This window comes from Paramormyrops kingsleyae, chromosome 1, assembly GCF_048594095.1.
Source record: "Paramormyrops kingsleyae isolate MSU_618 chromosome 1, PKINGS_0.4, whole genome shotgun sequence".
NCBI lineage: Eukaryota > Metazoa > Chordata > Actinopteri > Osteoglossiformes > Mormyridae > Paramormyrops > Paramormyrops kingsleyae.
In genome coordinates, this window is record NC_132797.1 from 30,295,988 (window position 1) to 30,313,907 (window position 17,920).

Here is a 17,920-nt window from a genome sequence, read left to right on the forward strand (position 1 = left end):
CGGAGGGAGAAAGTCAAAAGGGTGACTTGAGATAAGACAGCCTGACACTGATACGCTGCAAACTGCCTAATGTTGCAATACCACAACTGTCCAGATGGTGGCATTCGGAATCACATGACAGTGGAAAAATCCCTAATGTAGGTGCTTCTACCAAACTAACTTAAGAGACTAACCTGATAAGAAAAATCACAATAATTTATTTGATTTTTTCTGATAAAATCCAGTGACATACAGCTTTCACATCATTATGCAAAAACACAGTTCCATGGCACTTGAGAGGACTAGTGGATAAAATAGATATGATTTTTATTTAAACACTGTACAGCGGAACCATATTCTGCCATTTTGAAAATAAACAGAGGGTGAATATCATGGCGCGTGAGTTAGGGTTACACCTCATGGCAGGACGGCAGCAGCCACCGTTAACTTCCATCTGAGGCCTGCTTAGTGGACGGAGAAGTCATTCGGCCAGCTTCAGGTTGAACCACCATAAGCTGCACATCATACACTAACCTGCTAATATGTCAGTGTCGGGTGTTGGGCTGGCATTTCTGAAGCTGCCGCTGCAGAGTTCTTCATTGCCAGGAGAGTTACACGCCTGCCGGTAGCTTATTCGAGGTTAAATGATTCAAAGTATTATCCTTAACCAACGGTTCCTTGTAGAAGGAAGTTGGAGGCCCTAGATATCTCCGACAGAGTGAAACATGCTTAGATTATGGGGTGGGGCAGCTCTGGAAAATGCCCCCGGAAAACGTGTTTGACATTAACATGACCCTGGAATCACCGTTTGGTTTAGATGTGGGTGTTTGGGGCATCAGTATCTAACACTGCTAAGTCATCTGGTCAAACATGGGGTTCATCAATTGTGAAGCACGATATATATACATCCATAATAAAATCACATATATTGATGGCTTTCTAGTACACCAGGGATGGACATCCTACGTGCCACGGTGTTTATAGTTTTTTTTTTTTGTCAAAGATATAGTCTTAATAAAAATAATTTAAAAAAAAAACACGTTACAGCACAAGTAACGTCACAGCTCGTGAAAAGCAAAGAGGAAATAAGAGGAACATCCCATTCGATATACAACTTTAGCTCTAGGTAAAGGCGCGTTGAGGATGTCTGTGTGATGGGTACGCTGATCTCTGCAGGGCTGGTGGCTTCCAGCACATGGTTTTATACAAGTATAATTCAAACACCTCTCTCCATATCTACAGCTCCTTTACAGAAAAACCCACAATGTTACTAAGGGTTAGTCAGAGGTTACTCCCCCACAACAGCAAAGTGTAAAAAATGAAAGTAGAATGATTCCCCTAATGTAACATAATGCGGCTTTGGCTGCACTGCAGCGCAGCCAATCAGCTGTACTGTATGGGACACACCCACGTGTACACAAACATTCTCCGAGCGTGACGGGACACAGCGCGTCCTTCACTAAGCTGGGGTGTGACCCTGAGCGACTCCGACCCACGGTGCAACTCGATTCCCATCAGCCTGTGAGTGGCGGCGTGGAAATGCCCAGATTTGAAGAGTATGAGACCTTAATGTGGGGGGGTGGCAGGTGTGAAGTATGAAAACCCATCTCTTAATGACGGACTCTAAAGCAGTCACACAACAGCAGCCATTACAGAAACTGCAGAGAAAAAGGGCAAAATAGGCATCCTGATAGCAGGCGTGGCTCCAGTGCTGAGGGCAAATGTTGCTTTGTGGGGGGTGGGGCGGCTTCAGCGCCTCACTGCTGGTAGTTCCCATACTGACCCTGCGAGGAGGCACACAAGGGGAGGGAAGTGAGCTTCACCCTCCAACTGCAAGGAAAATCTCTGCAGGAAATGACGGTTGTTCACAAATTACGATGCGGAAAGGATTCATCCTGAATGGCATGTGGATGCTGTGAATGCGCATTGAGCCGGCTTCAATCACAGTCACGCAGCGGTCGATGGTGTGGAACACCAGTAGATGGCAGTATGGCTCTACATAAGACAGTTAAACATGACAAATGGGAGGTGGAAGATTTATAAGGCGTCTGATGACAGTTGGGAGGACGGGTACAAAAAAAAATAATAAAAATATCTGGGTTTCTGACTGGCAAACTTACTGTTCACAACGCAATTTTCTAAAATACTTGGAGACTTCAGTCTTTTATATGCACATTTCTAAACGGGTCAAAAGTGGCTTATTTCCTAGGGTATTCAGGTGGATTCAAATGCTACAAAAGAACCACAATTCAGAGGAATTACTGGACAGCAACATTTGAAATGTAATCTCCTCTCTTACTCTACTGTCATGAACAGTTCATTAAACACACAAAAAATATCTCCATTCAAAAATATACATCAGAGTGTCCTATAAAGAAAAGTGATTTTGAAAATTCATCCACTAAACTTCCTCCACTATTTCCTCCAGATTACAACACAACACGTCATAAGAGAGAGCAAATTGAACTGTACAAACTGAAAAGCAGGAGCCTGTATCACAAAATGGGATTTGTTGGTCAGCTGGATAACATGTCAGATTTAAGGTACTTTATCTTCATTCACTCAAATTTAGCCCAGACTACCTTAAATCCGACAAGTTAACCAGGTAAGCAAGAAATCCGACTTTGTGATATAGACCCCAGGTAACAGATTTATATTCAACATATACTACCGATTTATCATGTTACAGATATGTCAGTGGTTGGGGAGAATGGAACATTTTTTGGAAGACCTGGAAGATCTGGTGACCAGCTGGCCTCCTACGCACACACACATATCACACAGGTTAGGATGCAGAACGGTACAAAGCTGGACACTCAGATAAAGGCAGCAAACCTTATTCCTAATAGCACAAGTGGGTAAAATGTAAACAACATCAGCTGTGCAGGTGAGGCACTGGCTAAAGGCTAGTGAGGTCCTAACCCTACAAAGCATTCACAGCAAACCCTGCTGCCCGTCTCCCGTCTTACCTGGTCGTAGCCATAGGGGCGCTGCTGCTGCGCTGGCGGAGGCCCCGGCTGGGGGGGGCGATACCCTGCGTACTGCTGGCCCTGCCCCTGGGAGTAGCCGGGGTACTGTCCTGGAGCTCCTTGAGAGGGCCCTACAGGGGTGACATCACAGGGGAAACTCTCAATGAGCTGCTGTTAATAGGTCCAACTGCGACAATGTGACCCGACATCTAGGGCTCACAGAACCTCTATCCATCACATCAGTCAAACGGTTCCATCATTAGGTAGAGTAGGTAGCGGATGGTAACAGAGGAGAACGTAGTGGGCAATGTGGAGCTCAGCAGGTTAGCCCTCTGTGCCTGTGATTGGAAGGTCACCGGTTCATCTCTGTTGGCCCTTTAACCCCCCAAAAATGCTCCAGGGTGCTGAATGAATGGCTGACCCTGAGCTCAGAGCCTTTCCTGGAAGCTACAGGCACAAGGCAGGGAATAACCCAGGATGGGATGCCAACCCATTGTGGAACATGGGATATGCAAATGTTAAAATATTTCTAAAAAAATTCTAATGTACATTATATGGACAAAAGTAATGGGACACACTTCAAATCACTGAATTCAGGTACCACTGTATCAGGTGCATAAAATCAAGCACCTAGTCATCCTGTCAGGTTTACAAACAGTAAGTTCTGAAGAGCTCAGTGAATTCAAGTGTGGTACTATTATAGGATGCCACCTTTGCAATAAGTCAGTTTGTGAAAAATCTTCCCTGCTAAACAGTCCATGGTCTACTGTACGTGGTATTATTGCAAAGTGGAAGCTTTTAGGGACAACAGAAACTCCACTTTAAAGTAACAGAGCGAGGTCACAGAGTGCTGAGATGCATAGTGCATAAATGTCACCAACACTCTGTTGACTCAGTTCCAAACTTTCTCTGTCATTAACCCCAGCACTAAAACTGTGTACCGGAAGCTTCATGGAATGGGCTCCCATGGCTAAAAAGCTGTATGCAAGCCGCACATCACCAAGCACAATGCCATGCGTCGGATGGAGTGATATAAAGCACGCTGCCACTGGACTCTGGAGCAGTGGAAACGTTTTCTGTGGAGTGACAAATCACACTTCTCTGACAGTCTGATGGACGAGTCTGGGTTTGGCACATGCCGGGAGAATGTTACCTTCCTGACTGCATTGCGCCCACTGTAAAGTTTGGTGGAGGAGGGATAATGGTATGGGGTTGTTTTTCAGTGGTTGGGTTAGGCCCCTTAGTTCCAGTGAATGGAACTGTTAATGCTTCAGCATACCAAGACATTTTGGACAATTTATGTTTCCAGCTTTGTGGGAACAGATCGTGGAAGCCCCTTTTAAGTTCCAGCATGACTGTGCACCAGTGAACAAAGCAAGGTCTATAAGGACATGTTTTGGGGAGTTTGGTGTGGAAGAACTGACTGACCCGCACAGAGCCCTGATCTTAACGGATGTTGCCAGCCAGGCCTTCAAATCTAACATCAGTGGCTTGACCTCACGAATGCTCTTCTGGATAAATGGGTAAAATTTCCCACAGACACACAATCTTGAGGAAAGGCTTCCCAGAAGTGTCGGCTGTCATAGCTGCAAAGGGGGGGCCAACTCCATAGCGATGCCTATGGATTTAGAATGGGATGTCATAAAAGTTCCTGTAAGTGAAAAAGCCAGGTGTCCCAATACTTTTTGTCCATATATTGTACCTGTTCTTGTACTCATGGCAAGTAAAACAAAAATAAAAATGCTGGACATGTGTGTTAGTGGGGGGAGGGAAGCTGACAGTATTAAAAACACCCCAAATGAGTCTTGGTCAGCCTGAGTGCACTGGCCAATTGTCTAACCATCGCTACCATGTTTCTCAGGTAGCTTAGTAGCAGAGCAGGGCCTCGATCGCTGCAGTTAAGCAGGAGATTAGCTGCTTGCTGAATTAAGCCCCCATCCCATGCTATAGGGTCATAGTTCACCTAGCCAAGCTTTTGTTAAAAATGATTTAACTAAAAACTTCTGTTAATGTAACAGAAAAATAACCATTCAACTCTTCCCTTGTGTATGACAAACTACAGGCACATAACACAAAATGACAGGTTTCATCAAAATTCGCTTCAGGACCGAAGGCCCCCAATCCCCCCCGGTCCAGCAAAAACACAAAATTTATTTCTGGCCATGGGCCTGATAAGTTGCAAAAACAAGGTCACTCACAACATACATGAATACTACAGAGAACCTTTGGACATGCCGGGTAAGTTTCTACGTAAGCAGGGAACGAATTAATCATGACAAATGGGCTCCGTCTGAAGACGGCTACTGAGCAGAACCTTTCGGTGATAAGGGAAGAACTCAACAGCTAACAGCTGTCTGGGACAAGGCCTCCAAAACAAAGGAAAACAGACCAACGTGCCAGAGTGATGACGTCAACAGAGAGGCAAGGACTCTCCTACTACACACTTCTGTGACTGGAAGTTATATGGTTGAGCTGTTACCCACCGTATCCCTGCTGTTGCCCAGGGTAACCTTGTTGCCCCGGGTACTGCTGCTGCTGCTGCTGTTGCTGTGCTGGGTAGCCCTGCTGCTGGGGTGGGCCTTGCTGGTAGGCCTCCTGCGGCTGCCCGTACTGAGAGTTGCCTGCAGGGGGGCGACACGCAAAAGGGTGAACTCTGGAACTTTTTGCCTATTAATCGCAGCCAAGAGGAAGACGGCACAACGCCTATTCTAAAGAAGACAAGAAGCAGAAGAACGTGACAGAAACAGAAAAAGACAGAGGCACAAGTGCAGACCAAGACAGGAAATGCGCTGCCTCGTGTGGCAGGATGCCTGAGGTGCAGGACGGTTACAGGTCCCTGCGGAACAAGCATTACGGCCACTGGAACGTGACATTCACGGAGGAGGGAATGCCGGAAATCACACACAGCAGGAAATTAAAAAAAAAAAGAAAAGAAAAACAGCAAGATGTCACAGAGCAGCTATGCAACAAGCAGCCCAATACTCCTTTGCACTGAACACACAAAGTGGCTGAGATTGTGAGGGAGGGGGTTAACTGTAATAAGTGTTTATCTGTTACAAGGTTTAGATAAATTTAAGCTTAGTTATTCTTTCCTGGAGAGTTAGACAGATTAAATTTTTTACTGCTAGTGCGGGAAAAAGTTGCGGCAATTTTCCTCATCAGAGTGTGTAATTAGTACATTACTGCAAGGGTGAAGGACATTAATGAGAAGTCCGAAAGGTGGCCATGTGTGTTGGTTTGGTGTCCTGCCTCTCGTGGTGTATGCGTTTGCATGAAGGTATATAGATACCTCCGTCGTAGTAATGTTGTGAGGGCTCCTCGTAAGGCTTATCGTAGCCCTGTTCAGGATACGACGGTTGCTGAAAACCGTAATCATTATGACCTACATCGATTTGACAGGAAGATAAGGAGAAACGTTAATGCTCCCAGCTGAACAAAAAAACAAAAAAGTTTGAAATGTAAATGAAAAAAAAATACTTGTGAAAAGGAAAAGAATAAATCAATGCATACATTAACATTAGCACTGTTCAGAGGTACTGAAACAAAGAAGCTAGCAAACAAGCTTGATCTCATTCCAAATGCAGTAATAACAAAATTAAGCAAAAAATTTTTCCTCTTATACCATTTGATGATTGGATGATTGAATGAAGCCAGAATGAAAGAGTAAAATTAAAGAACTATGTTCTAGACCCAGCATAGGTTAGGCTTGAACCCAGGACCGGCTCTGCTTTTTGAGGGAGTTTAGGTAGATCTTAACTTGGGAAGCCCCCCCCAAACAAGAAAACCGATGATCATTTCATTTCCTCCTCAAGGGACGTTCAGGGGCCCTAGACAGCTGCCTACTCTGCCTATAGCTAGAGCTGGCCATGCTTGAACCCCGATCTGTGCTGATAACCGGGAAGCAGTGCACTGCGTTACGTCCAAACGGCTACATGCTACAAGAACCAAAGGACCAAGCGGAAACGCATCTTTCTGGTCACCTCTGAAGAGAACACGGGTACATCAGAGATGTAAACATTCAAACTGAAGTGATCTGTCATATTTCCTGCTGTACAGTTAATGCATTTTAATGCTAAAACTTAACACTACCACCAGTGACAGTGCCGGTTTAGTAACAGTACTGAAATATAGCATGACACCCCCAGTATAGTGGTATACTGTGATAATAATGGTACATATTTTAAAGCATCTGAATATGTCGTAGTGATGCATTTAGCAGCTTAGTTGCTAATGGTAACACCAAACCAATGCATCAACGTATCATGAAGATACAGCCCAAGGATGACCGTGGCCACCTGCACTCAGCTTCCGAGCAGGTGACCATCCGGATCGGGCCACAGAAGCCCACCTTCGGGGGTTCCTTGTCCTCCGTGACTGTACTGCTCTCCGTAGTAGTCCTCCTGGCTTGCGTACTGCTGGGGGGGTCCTGCAAGGGGGAACATGGACATACGCACACACACATTCATGTGGGGGTCCGTCAGCAAGCGACTCCAGCCTGATCGCACCTCTGGTATCGATGCCACAGCCTAATCTACCCTTTGGACACACTGAAAAACAGAAGCGTGATTCCCGACATGCCGGACGAAGGACCTTACAGCAGTTACATGGCGAGACAGGCAGGCCTTTAAAGCGCAGAACTGGGTCACTGCTCAGCAAGGTGAAAGGGAGGATGGAAAAAAGCCCGTGTCACAGGAAGTGGGGAGCAGAGGACTGAAGATGCATGACAAGCAAGGGACCGCAGCCAGGGGCGACTCTAGGATTTATTTTTTAAGGTGAGTGATAGGGGCACAGTAGGGGTGTTATTGCAGATTCAGGGGGCCAGGAAATTTACAGTGGCACTTGAATATATAAAATTTATATATAAGGGAGATGGAGGGGAGGTGCAATGTGACATTTTAAAAGCCGGATCAGAAATTTCAGCTACACCCTTGGTTGGGGGGTGGGGGTGCGGCCTAAGAGGGGCCTAAGTCATACGGAGGGGCCAACGCTATTATTAGCCAATGATATGTTACGAATCGGTGAATGACAAGGGAGGGGGCACTCTGTGGGCCAATCAGCTTTCAGCTGGGGCCAGTGGCCCTGTGGCCCCGCCCCCTTCTGCAGACTCGGGGGGGGCTATGGAACTGTAAATTACAGATTGGTGTGAAGGTGCCGCACAGCCCCTGGGGAGGCGGCGACAAGATGGAGCAGGCTTGGCTCACCTTGCTGAGGAGGCCGGTAGGGCAGCATGGGTCTCTGCCCCATGACGTGGTTGCCCTGGCCCACCTGCCCCATCATGGCCATGGGGTTCTGCTGGCCCTGGTAATGCGCAGCTCCACCTGGGGCCATGTTGTACTGCTGGGAGGGCGGCTGCTGGTGCATCATGGGACCTACGGGCATGGAGGGGGCGTGAGTGGGCACAAAAACACCGAAAGTGTGAGCCACTTCTCATTTTCGTTTTTTATAATAATAATTTTGGTAACACTTTAGTTTGAAGGGGAAGTTCACCTGAAGACTAAAAAAAAATATGTTTTAGAGGGACTTTAGTTCTATCTACCCATCTAGATTGTTCTGCTGGAAGTTGCATAGTTTTGGCGACATCGGTCGCAGAAACGTCGGGCTTCTCTCGAGTGTAACTGGAGTGAACGGCATTTTCTCTGTGTTGATTAAAGCGCCATAAAAATACATTTGAAAAATCCAACAGCAATGAGTTTTACCAGAAATCGTGACCTGGTTACTCAAGATAATCCACACACTTTGTAGGGAGCAGTTCAGTTTAACGTATGAACTGTTTTCTTAAACCGAACTCCACACACCAATCATATCATTGCACAGATGATAGGAGCACGAGCACCCCGTCGGTATCTTCTGCGCAGGGATATGACGGGTGTGGTTTATAACCGGGTCAAGATTTCAGGTAAGACACATTTTTGGAAAAAAAAAATTTGTTGCCATTCACTCCCATTACATTCGAGAGAAGCCCGACATTTCTACGGCCAATATCTCCAAAACTACATGACCTCCAGCAGAACAACCTAGATGGATAGACAGCACTAAAGGTCCCTCTAAAACATTCCTTTCAGTCTATGGGTGAACTGCCCTTTTAAAGTCTGCTCCTTTATTATCAAACTCTTACTAATCATCTGTTAATATATTTAGTGAGTAAAAAGATTCACTTACGATCAAATTTTGATATGCATTACAAAGATGACTTACTCCTGCCTCACAAAGTATTCCCTAAGGAATTTGTTAAAGCACAATTATAACTCATTTCTGAGTATGCCTACTATGCCATTGTTTTATATTTGCAAGACCTTTACAGGCCGTTTTGTGAATAACAGGAGCAAAATATGATTGTCACATATTTCTAAATTTGTTTCTGAAGGTATCTTTCCATCTATTAGTATAATAATGATTAACAAATGATTAACGAGTTTTTTAATAGCTAATGAGTTGATAAACTAAAGGGTTACCTAGTTTTTATATACAAAACAATATATTAATTTCCTAACATTCACTGCACTATTTAATAACTCACCTTAACTATATATTAAATATAACAAATCATTTACACACTTCTAAGTCAAACCATGAACAGAAACAGAAACCTTGGTTGGGCTGCATGCTGATGTTGGGCCTGGGGCCATAACCTCCCATGGGCTGGCCCTGGGTCATGCTCATCTGGCCCTGTGCCGAGGCCCCCGCTGTGTGGCTGTATCCCCCCATGGACCCGTGGCTGCTGGGGGGAACGGCCATAGAGCTGCCAGGCAAGCTGGGAGCCTGGCCGGGCCCAGGGCCCTGAATAGGTATGTGGGTGGTTCCTAAGAGACAGGACAACAGAGGTGTTGTTGAAGCCTTCACCCCCCCACCCCCCACCCCGTGGTCAAATAGCAACAGGCGCTTCAGGCTGACGTTTTTCATGAAGCGGTCGATTCACAGACTGGGAAGAAAAGACCGTTAAAAGCGATCCACGCGTGAGCACTGTTACGCGGAATAGAGGACAGGCACGCAAGCGGTGGAGAGGCTGCTCCCACTCGAGGTAGATTCAGGAAACCGCAGACCGGCGATGGGGCCCCCTGAGGGCTTAGTGCAAACACTACAGGAGCAACAGAGGAGGCAGCACCTTGCATCACACCTCCCTCAGCCTCACTGTTTCATTTTTGATTCCCCAGCCTGCGTCTGTGACAGCCTGCTTCTAGAGTTAGCGTCTCGTGTCACTTCAAAGCCTCGCCATTGTCGTGGGGACCTCTGTCAGTGTTTCAGACAGGCCTAAAACTAAGCGGCGGCAGCTCATTAAATCAATCCCTTTAATCAAATGCAACAAACAGGAACACATTAAAGGGAGTGTGCGCGGGGCATGGGGAACCAGTGGGTCACAAAGTGGGTATTTGATGAGCGGCACTCAACGTGGGGCCATGTGATGCAATGAGTCCTCCGCACCTTTAGGGGGCACCATGCTTGCCAGGAGCAAATGGTGTGCTTCACCCCTTTGACTAATGAGGAAAAAATATAACTAGATAAGAAAGTAAGCTAGGCTCACAGTCTGATTAAGGGTCATCCCCTACTTTAAGAGACCCAATGGGCATAGTATTTAAGGACCACAGGTCAGGCAAGGGAAGGTAATATAGTGGTAAAAGATGCTTGGTGCCCTAAAAACACTATATAAAAGGGTAAAATTCACAAGCAGATAGCAGCATCAGTGTAGCAGGTAAAAGTTACATAAATGGACATCCATGCAAAATGTAACTCACGCCCTTAAACGGCAATGGACGTCTAATTTCCCACGGCACCATCGAGCACAAGTCAACCTTATGGCATATAGATAAATAATCAATAGACTCCATGGCAGCTGTGCTGGGGTGCTGTGTAAAGAACAGACCGAGTGCTTCCTGTCTCAGATACTTCCCCTTTCCGTGACACCATCAGCAGCTGCCTGCGGGCCCCATGCCTCTCGCGGTTGCCATGGCACTTGCGGATATTTTTGGGCAGCAGGGGGGTGGGGGAGACGGGGGAGCACTTGTTATCTTAAGGACACATCGTGTCCCGGATGGGCTGTTTAGCAAATCCCAGCATGGAGAGCCAGGGCGAGGACCAGTTTGAGCCAGTTTAGGCCGCTGCGGAAGTCTAGCTTCTGAGCAGACGCGCAGGTACGGGCACGCTGGCGTGGACACGTGCAGAGAAGGGGAGGGAGAAATGGGAACGTCTCCATCACCAGAGCAGAGGGGGCAGCAGCCATGTCATTAAGAACGTAGCCTCCCTCGGGGACTCGTGATGTGGCCGTGTTGCTAGGCGACCCCAGCGAGATTAAAGGGGAAGCGGGCGGGAGTGAATGAGGTGGTACTTACCAGACATCTGTCCGTTCATCTGGTTCTGCATGTGGGTGGCGGGGGGGCCCTCAGCCGGCATGCCGTGGCCATGAGAGGGGTGGGGGGGGCCACTCTGAGTCATCCCACCCGGCCCCATGGGCATGTTCTGTGTGGGTGGCTACAGATGAGAGGGGTGGTGGTAGTGGGGGGGGGGGGGGGGGGGGGGGGACAGATTGAAAAAGAAAAAGAGAGACACAAGGAATTAGAGACATCACAGAGATAATGGTGTGCTCTAAAAAACAAAACAAATGACAAACAGGAAAGCAAGACAGTAATAGAAGGTAGAAAATGGGGATTATAAGCAGATGATACAGGTTAAAAAGGCACCACACAGGATAAAAAGACCCCAGTGGATCTGGGGGTCAGAACATGTAGAGCGACATCTGGCAGGATGGGGTAGGTAATGACTGAGTGGGGGCCTGAAAATCCCCCCATTAAATGAAACGTATTGTCATGTTCTCGGGAGAAGATAACCAAATATATTATTACCTAAAAAAAAACACGAAGCCGGGGATGAAATTCATCCAAGGCTGGAGGAATTGCTGCACCTCCTTATCAAGCACCAGCAGAAAGACCAGGAGCCCTTTGGTCAGGAAAGAGCCAGCATCATTCATAAAACGAGGACTTGGCAGGATGGAGAGGCCCGGCCCTAAGCACGCCTTCTATCTTTACAAGAAGCTGGCGGGGGGGGTAGACCCACCGTGCCCAACCAGTAATTAAATAACGGCGCCGTGGCGATCAAAGTGCCAGTGAAGGGGGGGCTTGTCCGTCTTCTTCTGCTTCCCCTGGCTAAAGCCCCCCCATCTCATGACATGGAGCAGGACAAAGAGTCCCAGCAGTACATCTCACACGACACCCCTGGATAAATTAAACTTGATTCTCCAGGAACCTGACTTTTTTTTATTTTTTTTTTTTATAAATGTCTATTCAGTTTCAGAGGGAAAAAAATTAAACCTCAGACTGAGCGGCCCTGAAATGCCGCCCCCCCTCCAAATTACAAATGACTTAGCTGGGAAATTGAGGCTTAAGGTCACATATTTGCATTCAATATATGTGTCTTGGAAATATTTTCTTCAGAAGGTGGCATTGAGCCTACAGTTGCTACTCAAAGTACAAATGATGTAAACCTAATTCAGAAAGTTATTAACGTAGCTAGAAAGCATTCAGGTAAAACAAACACTGAATGAAATCATAAATGAGCTCTTTCATATGGTACTCCGTCTCCTTGCTTAATGATGATGCATGCAACCAGTAACAATGCGTATCAAAATACATGCTTTTGCTTAGAATATCTAAATATACCTTTTCCGCTGATAAAAACAATTCATCTTCATATAATGCAAGCATTTTTCTTCTTATACTTTAACCAAAAACCACCCTTTGTTTCTTAAAAATCAGAATAAGGCTTGCTACAATTGTATCGCTACACTTCATGGACATCAATCATCTACAAATTTATAAGGATCTGAATTCACATTATCATATATTTATATGGTTTTCTTTGACTGTAACCCTCTCTGACAAGCACATCCCACCCATCAGATCACATCTAGTACATTACACAATGGGACCATCATTAGCCATTTTTCCCCACTTATTTTTCGGTCATTAAAACGACTCATGATGTCTATCTGCTGAAACGTGTCTGTTAGATGAGATATGTCACGTAACCATGGTAACACCGACGGCAGCATGACTCAAACATTAGCTACTGATTTGCAGAAACACCTGGGTAATAATCTACGTCGGCATGAAAATTCCTACAGTTGCCGATACAAGGGCCACTACTGCATGCTTCTCAGATTCCTGTGATTTTTTCACTTCTTTTTCTAGACCAAAGTCACTTTTAATCTCATCAAATGAGAAACATATGGCTCATACTGTGATAGACAATCAGCCGGAGCTGAAGCCCCCCCGCAGTGAAGAGCTGCTCGGCAGATAGGCTGACTCACTGACCAAACACTGACCCCAAACAAACGATTACTAGCCAGCCAACACCGAAGCAAGTCCACCTCACAACCATCGAGGGCCAGACCCACACAAGAAGAGCAGCAGCTACACGCCTTTTTAATGATACCCACTGAACTTGGGAGTACCTGCATGAGGTCCACACATACATAGGGTTCTCCGGTAATGGGTTACAGCCCCCAGCAATTACATCCCGGTTCTAGTTTCAGTCTCCCACTAATTAGTATGTGTGCGCACTCAGTGCTTGTACTGGCTTGGCGACTGACATTTCATTGAACAGAAATAGACCGTGACAACTCATGATTTTCATTAAGATATCATTCCTGAACTCCATTTACAGCCTGACAGAAATACAGAAACATAATAAAATTTTAAAATAATAATAATAAAATAAAAAACAAAGCAAAAATTGGAGTAGGACCTGCTTGCACCCAGGGTGTAGCTAGAAATTAGGGCCCCCTGACAAAATTTCACCTTTCCCTGCCCCCCCCCAGTTTTACATATAATTTTATGAAGGTCTGCCATTCGTCTTGCTCGTGCCCAGGGACAAGATGATTTTCCATTTTGTCAGTCAAAAAAAAATTACAAATTGTAGTAACGTCAAACCTGCAGTTGATGGTGATCATCCTTTATCTAGTATTTTAGTTAATGTATGAATCTCAAGAATTACCAGATATCAGCACAAATTCAACAAGGCAGGCATACTCGATCCATACTCCTTACAGAATCATCTTTCGTACCTCTGCAGCATTGCAGCATGGGCGACATCCCTGACCTGAAGTATTATGACATCATCAGCTAGCTAGTTCACGTCAAGGCTCGACCCAGGCATAAGCAGTTGGAAGCTTATAAAAGTTTAGATACGTACAAGAATTTTCTGGCTGGTCATGTACACAGGATTGGTGTATGGGAAATTCCCGTAAAAGATTGGTTCCTAATTATTTCAAAGGTGAGAGTTTTATCCTAATCAAATTAATGCTGCAATGTCTAATGACAAAGGCATTGTGTAAAGCAATTGTGTGTAAATCAATTTTGATATCAGCCTTGGGCTGGGCTATATGGTCAAGCATCACGATTTTTCCCCCCATATCAAATGATTAATTATCATTAATTAAGGTAATTATCACAATATAATTCAAGTCATTATTTTCTTTGCTTCAATGCTCCATTTTCCTTAAAATTCCCTTTGAATTGCCCCTAAACAGGTTCAGAACATGAAAAAAGTGACAAATTGAATCGACCGCAAACTGAAATTTAATTTTAATAAATAAATCATACAAAAAAAAAAACATACATAAATCATACAATCATACACCAATTCTCCCATCTGACCACCGTAATCCACTTACTGCATCTTTCTGGGTCTGCTGGAAATCTATGAATTTTTAAACCAGGTTTATGACCTCTCTGACGTCTCAGGCATGTTTAACAAAAATTTGCTCAAAAACGAAATACGTTACTACTGTTTTTTTGGCATTGTAAGGCACTGCTTTTGGAAAGATGAGTTCCTGACCAGCACTAAAAGAGCAGACCTAACCATTTTTGACAAAGTAGCAAGATAAAAAATAAGCTTTTATGTGATTTACAAATACCATATTAATTTTTCACATGTGAATTTTTGACATTATTCCTGCAAATTATTTAAAGGTCAGTGAGCCCTTTTCGGCCCATTAGAACCAGGGTCTGGGGACTACTGATCTAGTCCATCCACTACAATACCATACAATGAGGAAAATATGCATCTGTCAGTATGTGACAGCAATGTATCCTCCCACACTTTCACCTCATAAGATAAGATTCTGTGGTCAATGAATATTGTGAATTTCATTCTACAATCGAATTGTAAAAAGAAAACAGACATTTGACTGTGGGGAAAAATGCATTACAGCGGCTGTCTGCCTTGCAAGTTCTCACGTGGGCCTGTGCTGTTGCACTGAGTGCACTGCCTGATGGACAACAGTCACAACATCACAACTTCACTTAGTTTGACTGAAATGAGCAAATCTATGGTGAGCTGTTTTAGCTTTAATTAATTTCTATTAATTAAATTCAGTTTTAACTAGTTAGAATGCAAATTCTTGATATCAGAAATGCAATTGTAACTAGTTATAATGCCAATTCTTGATATTGGAAATTCTATTTTAGATAATGAGATTCAAAGCGTTTTTCTCATCCATTTCAATGATGGTTGGAATTTGAACTATTTAAAATGCCAATTCTTGATATCAAGAACTCAACTGTAACTACTTATAATTAAACCTGAATAATAACCATAGTTATAATTGAAATCCTGAAATTATAAATTGGCATTTTAACTAGTTCAGTATTTATTTTGCAATGTGTGGGTATGCAGATCTTTTAAAAAACATGTTTATGTTGAAATAAATATAGACATATGAATAGATATGTCTCTAGTTGTATTGGTTTGTTCGATTATGGACATAATGTGCAAAGATACTCTAATGGTCGCACTTATGTGTTTGTTTAGAAGGAGCAATCGAACACCATTTTTGAGAGCACCACAGACAACCAGTTAAAAACACTGAATAAACTGGGGGCTGTGGGAAGCTAAGTAACGTCTGCAGTCATCATGTTATGGAAGCCAGCAAACAAAGGCAGAAAGGCCAAGGTGAGCACCCCCATCACTCACGGCAGGAAGCAGAGACTGCATGTTCTGATTGGAGTCTGCTATAGTAGCCAGGTACACCAAGTTCCTGTGGAGCATCTGCTGGTACCTGTTAACCAGAGAAACGCAAATTGCAGACATACATTTGGAAAACTATATAACCTCATGAAGAGAACGCATAACATGCATACAAATGGAAGCAATTTCAACAAAATTCCTTTGTTTGAAACATAGACAAAACACAGATAACTCAGTTCGTCAAATGGTACTCGGTTAACTTTACTACTGACTTCATATTAAAATCGAATTAATCGCGGATTTGCCAAAGCAGTACTACTAACAATGACAACGATAGTAGTAAACTTACTGTGAGCATTCCGCTGTTTTTCCTTTACTCTGATATTCCATAATGCATTGTATTAAATGGTTGTTCTCGTCTAACAGCTGGAGGAGAAGAAATCTCGTTTATCTGGAAGGAACTGGTCATCAAAACATGAGTCCTTATGATTCTAACTCGCACAGAGAACCAGCACTTTACACTCAACCCCAGGAATCGAAGGCAGTGGTTTTGCTAAAAGAAAATACTAAAACATTGTGATTGAACTTACTGAAAGACAAACATCCTCGTTTACTTTGAAACAAGAGATTCGTAGGGGCTTTCAGTTATACAAAGTTATACAACTCGAGGATTTATTTTTCATTACTTTGTTTATAAACATAACAGGCGGACACACGACGGGGTAAAGATATATTAAATGCTCAGTACACAATGATGACCTGAAAAATATATAAAACATGAATAAAACAACATTTGTCAAAATATCATATAAATATCACATCAAAGTATAAGCAAATAAAACTGCCTGTCGCGATTAACTTTTTCAAACTTTTTCCATTAGGTTCTTATATGAAGACAATAAATATGCAGTTTACATAAATATTGCCATAAGCAGTCAAGCCTACAATAATCGGTAATAATTAGCATTTGGTCTGCCCTATCCGGGCATCAATTTACACAACAAAGGCAAATGAACTGAGCGCCTGTTTGTACAACTAGGCCTTTATTCCTCACTAGTTACACATTAAATAACTAAAAAATTAGTAGGAAGTATAAAGGGGTTTATGATCATAAAGGTGACAAGAGTTTCCTGTTTCCCCGCTGGGCAGCAGCTCCAATGCAGCGGAATTAACGCGGTTGGGATTTTATGTTTAGCGCCATGGCGACACTGTAGCCAGTTCGCCCGGGTCGTTACAGCTGCGCGTTAGCATGCGAGCTAACGGCTGCGCTCCGCTCAAAAGCTCGTTACCTTCTGTATCGCCGCGGGTGTTATGTCACCCTTCCCTCGCTGTCTGTGAGCCGCGAAAGCGACCGACATTACGCCTTCTCCCGAGCAAGTTAAAAAAAAAGAAAAACAGACCTACAAGACACGAAAAAAATATTGCACAAATTTAGCTTAGCGACAGCTGAAAGCACAGAACAGATTGCAGGCTACAATGTAACAGTCCACGCGAGGGGCGTTCGCGACAAAACTGAAAGGAACATTATGAATTATTCGGTAATCCGGTTATCGTAGAAGAAGTGCTTCTTTTGGGTTGCTTGACGAGTTGCAGAGCTAAAAATAAATAAAGAAAAAGAAACTGAGGAAACTGGTGAGTGCGTGAAGTACTGGCATGACACCCTCATAAGAAAGGACACTCGCACATCCCCACTGACAGATGCTTCGCCCGTGAACTTAAGTGGCAGCCAGCTTCGCCAGTACCACGGGGGCGCTGGAGTCAGCGTGACGCCGCCGGGGGTGCTTGAGACCTCCGACATTTATCATGCAACAAAGTCCACGAAATTCAGAAGCTGCTTTGTAATTTAAATATTAAGAATTGTTCCCAACATGGACTTTATTATGGCGTTTTTTTTTGTTTTTTTTTTAAGACAACGTCCCCGATGTCTGCATAACTGACGGGCTCATATCATTGTCATTTGTACTTCGGACAATCACAGTCAGCTCCGGACAAAAGTCCGAAATGAACAAGTAATT

At 44.3% G+C, this 17,920-nt stretch overlaps 1 protein-coding gene across 4 annotated transcripts; it reads right to left on the reverse strand.

Moving 5' to 3' along the window:
- Positions 1-1,600: 1,600 nt before the first annotated feature.
- LOC111851652 (SS18 subunit of BAF chromatin remodeling complex) lies at positions 1,601-17,910 on the reverse strand. Of its 4 annotated transcripts, none has more exons than XM_023826747.2 (11): positions 17,195-17,910; positions 16,255-16,366; positions 15,912-15,996; positions 11,273-11,411; positions 9,536-9,748; positions 8,150-8,317; positions 7,297-7,374; positions 6,238-6,330; positions 5,432-5,569; positions 2,949-3,079; positions 1,601-1,763 (listed from the first exon to the last, which is right to left on the reverse strand). In XM_023826747.2, exons 2-11 carry the CDS (start codon positions 16,293-16,295, stop codon positions 1,737-1,739), a joined length of 1,113 nt encoding a protein of 370 aa, XP_023682515.1. In that variant the 5' UTR covers positions 16,296-16,366; positions 17,195-17,910; the 3' UTR covers positions 1,601-1,736. The 4 variants fall into 4 exon arrangements, with proteins under 4 accessions (XP_023682515.1, XP_023682512.1, XP_023682514.1 ...); XM_023826744.2 differs by having other exon boundaries at positions 16,255-16,331; positions 17,195-17,908; XM_023826746.2 differs by lacking the exon at positions 6,238-6,330 and having other exon boundaries at positions 16,255-16,331; positions 17,195-17,909.
- Between the last annotated feature and the right edge of the window lie 10 nt (positions 17,911-17,920).

Excerpts from the sequence above, each read along its gene's own strand:
- LOC111851652 (XM_023826744.2), bottom strand. The coding sequence starts at position 17,263 with ATGTCGGTCGCTTTCGCGGCTCACAGACAGCGAGGGAAGGGTGACATA. Across the intron at positions 16,332-17,194 it reads CACCCGCGGCGATACAGAAG|CTGTTAGACGAGAACAACCA; the intron begins GTAACGAGCTTT and ends CTTCTCCTCCAG. Across the intron at positions 5,570-6,237 it reads ACAACATTACTACGACGGAG|GCAACTCTCAGTACGGGCAG; the intron begins GTATCTATATAC and ends GCCCCCCTGCAG.